At 41.7% G+C, this 7,500-nt stretch overlaps 2 protein-coding genes and 1 long non-coding RNA gene across 3 annotated transcripts in view; 1 reads left to right on the top strand and 2 right to left on the bottom strand.

Annotated features, from left to right (window-relative positions):
- The window catches only part of LOC137977713 (uncharacterized), a 36,791-nt gene extending 32,526 nt beyond the window's left edge, over positions 1-4,265 (bottom strand). The window contains exon 1 of the mRNA XM_068825031.1: positions 4,185-4,265. The gene's annotated coding sequence lies outside the window, so the exon portion shown is untranslated. The remainder of the gene's footprint in view (positions 1-4,184) is intronic.
- A 30-nt stretch (positions 4,266-4,295) lies between these two features.
- The window catches only part of LOC137975414 (uncharacterized), a 4,366-nt gene continuing 1,161 nt past the window's right edge, over positions 4,296-7,500 (top strand). Inside the window, exon 1 of the long non-coding RNA XR_011117570.1 lies at positions 4,296-4,591. This is a non-coding gene — a long non-coding RNA (uncharacterized lncRNA). The remainder of the gene's footprint in view (positions 4,592-7,500) is intronic.
- LOC137975413 (uncharacterized) overlaps positions 4,979-7,500 on the bottom strand; it is a 2,923-nt gene continuing 401 nt past the window's right edge. Inside the window, exon 1 of the mRNA XM_068822531.1 lies at positions 4,979-7,500. This exon is cut by the window's right edge and continues 401 nt beyond it. Coding sequence (XP_068678632.1) covers positions 5,326-7,500 — 2,175 coding nt within the window. The 3' untranslated portion in view covers positions 4,979-5,325.

The following is a 7,500-nucleotide window of genomic DNA, read 5'->3' as shown; positions in this document are numbered from 1 at the left end:
TGAACCAGCACTTGTGTGCTATTTTGGATTAAATACTCCTTAATGGTGACTATATATATCATTAAGGTAGTACAAGGAAGAGTTTTTCTCGAAACAGTGTTTTGTCAAAAACCATACCAACATCCCTAGCTGTTAGATATTCTCATACCAATAGGCTGTCAACAGATGCATGGTCTGAGGCCTTAGGGGGGTCTGGGGGCATTTTCCCAAAAAAAATTTTTGAAAAAGAGACCCCTGGGAAGTTTGTTTTCCTTGATTCTGACACATGAAAAGGAAATTATATTCAGTGATAACCCTTACTTTTCATATTAATTAACTTTCATCAGTTTCATACACCTAACTTCACAAATATTAAATGAATAAAGTCAATATTAATTTCGAAAAAAACTTGAGTGTTTTTTAATTCATTAGTTCCCTTCCAAACACCATAGTTTACCAATTATAATATTCACGTCATTCAAAAGAGATTCATTAATTTATAAGGAATTCCATCATTCTTGGAATGGTGTAAAACCTGTTGCCAGTTCGGACGACGTGACATCAAGATATTTGAAATGATTTTTAAAAAGTTTACTTTTACTCATGGGTACAGGCTAATTAATTACACACTGGGAAGTCCACTGGGAAGACAATGAACATCGGTCAGCGGAATTTCACAAAAGGTAGGAGCCGTGCACGACCTCGTCGCCAGGGCCAACTCTGCTTTCAAAATGGAGGGCGTTTGTAAATGGTCTCCAATAACTCAGTTGATTCACAGGGATTTATACGTTTAAGCTCTTAACTGGGGTTAATGAGCCCTAAGGGAGTACTATTATTTCCTCCGAACTACTATTTATTCCTCCGAACTGAACAGTGTCTTAAGTTGTTTAATGTAATCTCTGGTAACCACAAACTATTTCACTTACTTCCTCCCGATCATGTTAACCATTATAATCTAAGGAGAAATAGAAAGTACGACCTCCCGGGTGTGTGCACCAAGCGTTTTCAGTGGTCATTCATTCCGGCCATGTGCCGATTAGCCAACAACACTGTGTAAATGTGCGTTCGATTAGCTATCTGCTTATTGTTCTGACTTCTGGTTTTTTAGCGTTTTGTAGTATTTTAAATAAATTTAAATTAGTCATACTCGTGTATCTTAACATAGTATATATAGCGTATCATTGTCAAATTTGTAAAGTATTATGCAATTCAGCTTTTTGGCTGCGAAGTAATATTTTTATTAAACTATCTATCTCGAATATCTCTCATCTCTCTTCCTCACTTGTCCCTAGTGTACTCTACTCTCCTCACCCTTGCAATCAAGGCTTGTCCAGTAGTCAAAAGCTCATTGTTTAGGTCAAAGTACTTTCACTTTTATAATGTTAAAGCGGTTGCCAAAGCTTCCACTAATTTTCCACAACATCACACGATTCTCACCTGTTTCACCTTATGTAAACCCCCTATACCATTAGTCAGCCACATTTCAGCTTTGCTCTTCAAGCAAGTACCTTGAGTAGCACTCTCTAAGATCGCATTTTTCCCACCCTCCCACCCAACTGGAAGCTTTGTCTCCTTTAATTGCCATGGCTGTGCTTTGTCATGCAAATTCTTTTATTATACTATTCTCATCTATTTTATTTTACTTTGGGTATTTTGTCTCATCGTTCGTTATGTACATTATATTATTCTGCATGTTACCACCGCTAACTTAAAAGAAAAAAATTAACTAACTATAGAAAACTCCACACTAGGTGTGTCCTTTTACATTTCTTACTTACTTATTGGTGGCAGGGAAGTGCACCCTGGGCTGCACTTTACCCCACAGTAGGTGGGACAGCCCTCCTCGGCAATAGGTCCGGATTGCTTACTCCAAGATGGTACAACTCACCATCTGACCTATTCTCCTTCCAGAAGGGCACCCCTCTTCTGGTCCACCCTATGTTACATTCTAACGTAGGGTTGCCTCTGGAGACACCGCTACTCTAGGGGGTCCTCCTAGGGACACCGCTACTCTAGGGGGCATAGGCTCTGCCTTCCCTGCCACCCAAATTTTGCCAAAAGATAGTGATTAACATAATAGTTATAATTGATTAAAAAAATAATAATAATAATAAAGAGATAAAAGGAGAATCTGTATTCCTCCTTTTCTAGTTTCACAAGCCTTGCAAAGGGTGGGGGAAGGAGTAATCATCATTACCCTCAGTTGCCCATGCCCCTCTCCAGGGCATGCGAATATCCCCCGCGGCTTTCCCCCCTTTTTATGTCACTGACCCTTAGGGACTCATTAATTAAAGTTTACGAATTATATCTTCTGATTTTACAATCTAGACGTAGATACAAAACAATGAACATCTTCACCCGTAACATCGAGGCAGCTCAGCCATAACAGGTGTTACGGGTTACGGCCCCTATTGACATCCCTGTGAGATGACCTAAATGGTAGTCGTAATTTTTAAATAATTCTCCCAGTATTGTTAAGAAAAAGTATGAAATATTTTTAAATACCATTGTAGACTTGCAAAGCATCTGTTTACTGGTTTTAATGGAATCAATGCTGTTAGCAACAGTTTTAAATGTAAACAACTATTTACGATCCCACTTAACCCTATCATTAGTTCATGGAATCTGGACTGTGGACTTCGGAACTGAAACTGGATATTGACCAACTGAAGATATTGTCACATTAAAAAAAAACCACTCAAATGCTGTGAACTTAAAGGAAGTCAGCTAAAAATCCTTGGAACAAAGTGTAGGCTACCCATAGCCTCTTGTTCTAGAAGGTATGAGGCTTCTACAACATTTATTGACTTCGTAGTTTCTTTACCTTTTCCCTACTGTTGACCTGCAACTATCGGAAGTTAGACCTATGTGACATTGATATTTCACACATTGGCTGTGATTTCTCACTCCACTCCCATTTCTCACTTGATCCCGATCACACCTTTCATTTTGACTGTGCACCAAACAAGAGAACTAGCATGAGGTTCAATCATGATTTCCTTTACTTTGCTTTGCTTTGAGCTTCGGCAAATGTTTAATCTGTTTGTGTGCAACCAATTTTCTTGTTTCTTCAGGACTTTCACCCGTTAATACATGAATTATAGGCCGACATGCTAGCTCAGGTTGACCATAACAACATGGGCTCTCTTAGCAAGCAGCATGAAAGAAACAAAATGGCAGACTCGACGGTGAATTTCCAGAGATATAATTTTCAAAAAAATTCTGGGGGAGCATGCCCCCAAGAATTTTTTGGCGCCTCCGGCACAAGAACACAGGACACTTGCACCTTTGGCGCAATCTCCAGGAAGCATCTCACGCTTTGGAAACTTTAAGACTTGAGAGCTCTGTTAACTCCACTGTTTACGACATCCCCAGCGGCATACAACTATCTAAAAAACCCACTCCTATATTTCTATGCACGGAAACCTCCACTCTAACCTATTCTTTTTACGATTAGATGAGGCTATAACTCGTTATGACCCATCTATCGAAATTAGGGCATTTTCCCCTTGCCTTTTTCTCCGCAGCAAAGTCGGTGACACCCCAGGTTTTTTTTTTTTTTGGAATAAGCAATTTATGACCTAACTTCAGGCGAGAAATGAAAAAATCAATGTGGGAAGATTTTCGCTCGAACGTCCTCAAGTAGAACTATTGCTTTCTTAAAACCTTGACACTGAAATCCAACACAACTACATCGATCATCGCATGTAGGGCATGAAACAATTGTTTTGTTTTTGTTTTGTTTTTACGAGACATCTGGTTTGTCTCTTCTACTGGGCAAACCTTCCCAGAGGGAAGGAGCACGAACAGGACTCGAGGTCCTATGCGAGGTGCTCCACCCTACCCCATCCAGACCAGAAAGACCAGACCACAACACCGGGAAGTACATGCCCTCCTCTTTACGACAAGTGTGCGGGTTCTTTTACGTCCCAGAGGATTATGAACATTGAAGGGTTGTGAGACGGGACCTCCGGCTTATCGTCCTTATCCGAGAAGACTAGAGAGTCTAACCATTTGCAGATGTAATTACAAAGGCAGCACTTTCTCCTCAGTTATTTTAAGACCCTGAGTGTTGGTCCGGCCGGAGTTGAGCTCACGACCTCCCGCGTGACAGCCCGGTGCTCAACCAACTGAGCCACCGGTGCGCGGTAAAGTTTGTAAAGTTTTCAATAAAAAGGTGAAAATTTTTCAATTCAGGTACTTACAAGAGCCGCAACGTACGAGAAAAAAGACTTGCCGCAAGTTTTGTATTGCACCGTCAGCTCGATTAAAGCACGATGCGAAGTGCACGACGGGAACACCTCTTCAATTAACACAACAATAAGAGGCAAAAGTTAGCCTAAACTCCGGCCTGCAAAAATACGATGGTGTATAGTTCATTTAGCACTAAAGGAAAGAAAAGAGAGAAGTCTATCCTTTTCACATCGGACTTAAATTGAACTTCTCATGATGATGTTTGAATTTTTATGTAATGAGAAGGTGGTGACAATGACCACTTGACCATGGAAACGACGTAAAAATAATGTATTTATTCCAAGATTGCTCATCCTCGGAGACCCAGGGGCAGTCAGTTGAGATGGGACAAGAATCAGGACTGGCGTAAAGTTTTCAAGTAAGGCGAGAAGAGCCCCTGGGAACATACCTTAACGGACGAGTTCCAGAGCGAATTAAATTCTCATTTTCTGATAGGGCAGAAATTTCCGACATTGTCAGATCGTGACCCCTTATATCAAGTGATAAATATCACAACAACGGTCGCCATTTTATTTCTATCGCTCTCCTTTCTGGCTCGTATAACAGACATATCCTGGGACGAAAATTTGGGTCGCAAAGGGATCCGCAAAATGCAAAATTCGACCAATTCAACCTAAAAAATTTGTTAAGTGGGGACAATTATCTGTAAATGTGTAAAATCAAAATGCTTGGTCAAACATCTTCGAAGAGCCGACTAGAAATAAATCAGGAAGAAGACCAATTGCAAGGGAAGGTACTAGTCGTCTTTCAGTGTGCCCGGCTTACTGAAATTATCGTCGCGAATTATTTTTTGGGTATTTCTGTTGCACAGGCCAGACTTGTCCAAGCATTGCCATCGACCTTTTTCAGTATCATTAATAAGCTTACCTGTCTGTCTATAAAGAGGTTAAATTAATATTGTCAGTGTTACCTTCGTTTTGTTTATTTTATTTTTGAATGAGGACTAAGGAGAAAATTGTTGAAATGCGGTGCATAAAAATCTTGATTTCATAGACTATTTTGATGCTATGAAGATGGTCATGTACAGTACCTTTTTTCCAGTTTTTGAAGTCTTGAAAATCCCTTATTACGATAGCAAATTTTCACTTTATTTTAATATAGAATTTTACTTAAAATTAACAAAAAAATATTGTCAGTCAGCAGGCCCTCAATTTTTGGAAACTGGTGATGCAACAGTTCTTGAGCCATTTGGATGTGCTTGTCTGTCAGCATTGCACTGTTTCTTATATCAACATCATCCATATCCAATTTAAAGTGAGGTCTTTGCATTTTGAGCACTGATTGTTGGTCCATCTTTGAACGTTTTACAAACTTCACTTCAGTTTCAGCCTTTGGCATTCTTCTTTTTCGGGTGTAGGAGCCTTCCCCTTTTCTCTTTTGCCATAATTTCTCCAAGTACTCCCCTACTTCTTGTTTTCCACCAGTGCGCAAGAGATTGTCTGCCTGGTTGTACGTTATTTGAAGCTCATGACAACACAGACAAATAAGAGCTTCTGGCAAAAGTACCTCCATTAAGTATTTCTGAGTAACATTTGGGAAGTGCTTGCCTATTAAATTTACTACAAAATATGTTTGACTTTCCTCAAAGTCGCCAAAAGTAACATTGAACTTGAGATCCTTTCTCCCAATTATTGATTCTTCCCCTTCTGAGGAAATCCCACCATTGAATACTTTATGCCGCCAACTTTCCTTAGAGCCTCTGAGTATTTCGGCAAGGTGGCTTTTAATAATGCCATTGAAACAGGAAGCAATGTCTTCCTCTGTAATGGCTTGTATTTTTGCACATGCCTCAAAAAGCTGGGGCTCTGCTGGCTGCTGGGGTGGTCCTTGTTTTTCTGCTGATGTTGTTGGCTCAGGTGTTGCTGGTGGCTGGTCTGGTGTTGACAGCTTGGAAGGCACTGGCTGCTGAGGTGTGGTTCTTTGCTTTTGGGGTGTTGGCTGCTGGGATAGTGTTGACTGCTTAGAAGGCACTAGCTGCTGAGGTACGGTTGTTTGCTTTTGGGGTGTTGGCTGCTGGTTTGGTGTTGACTGCTTGTAAGGTTCTGGCTGCTGAGGTGTGGTTCTTTGCTTTTGGGGTGTTGGCTGCTGATTTGGTATTGACTGCTTGGGAGGCACTGGCTGCTGAGGTGTGGTTCTCTGCTTTTGGGGTGTTGGCTGCTGGTTTGGTGTTGACTGCTTGTAAGGCTCTGGCTGCTGAGGTGTGGTTCTTTGCTTTTGGGGTGTTGGCTGCTGGTTTGGTATTGACTGCTTGGGAGGCACTGGCTGCTGATGTATGGTTCTATGGTTTTGGGGTGTTGGCTGCTGGTTTGGTATTGACTGCTTGTAAGGCTCTGGCTGCTGAAGTGTGGTTCTTTGCTTTTGGGGTGTTGGCTGCTGATTTGGTATAGACTGCTTGGGAGGCACTGGCTGCTGAGGTGTGGTTCTTTGCTTTTGGGGTGTTGGCTGCTGGTTTGGTATTGACTGCTTGGGAGGCACTGGCTGCTGATGTGTGGTTCGATGCTTTTGGGGGGTTGGCTGCTGGGATGGTGTTGACTGCTTGGAATGCACCGGCTGCTGAGGTATGGTTGTCTGCTTTGGGGGTGTTTGCTGTTGCGATGATGTTGCCGGTTGCTGGGATGGTGCCCGCTGAAGGGATGGCTCACAGTGTTGAGCTGCCATTGCTGGCTTTTGGTACTTAGCAGATTGGAGTGATTGTGCTGAATGCTGGGATGCTGTTGCAGGCTGCTGCAATGGTGTTGCTGGATGCTGAGGTGTGGATTGGACCCTGTACATTTTAAGGTCTTTGACGTTTATTTTCCTTCGAAGTAGTTCACCATTCTTCCCCCGCAGCCTGCAGGTTCCTTTTTTTGAGTCGAGCTCTTCAACAGTATATGGGCCAATCCACTGGTCTTCCATTTTGTGTCCCTTTTTTGTTTTCTGCAGCATATTGCGGCGGAGGACAGTATCACCATTCTTAAAAATGCAATCAAATTTTCCTTTCCTTCTTAAGTACTGTTGTTTTTGCTTTTCTTGAGCAGCTTCAATATTTTGCAGAACTTTTGGGAAAAGCACATCTCTTGTTTCTGACATCTTTTCTACATGCTCCTGCAGAACATCCTCTGCCGTCAAATCCTTTACCAATTCCTCAATTTCTCTCTCATCAACAACCTTATCTACAAACTTTTCTACCTCAAGAGGCAAACGCGGGTGCCTACCATACATGAGGAAGAATGGGCTGCATTTGGTAGTGTTGGATTTGTTGGTGTTAATTGCAAACAAAGCACCATC

The sequence above is a fragment of the Montipora foliosa genome, chromosome 11, assembly GCF_036669935.1.
Source record: "Montipora foliosa isolate CH-2021 chromosome 11, ASM3666993v2, whole genome shotgun sequence".
Taxonomy (NCBI): Eukaryota; Metazoa; Cnidaria; class Anthozoa; order Scleractinia; family Acroporidae; genus Montipora; species Montipora foliosa.
The sequence above is the reverse complement of the archived record's forward strand: the minus strand, read 5'-3'. Positions and strand labels throughout refer to the sequence as shown.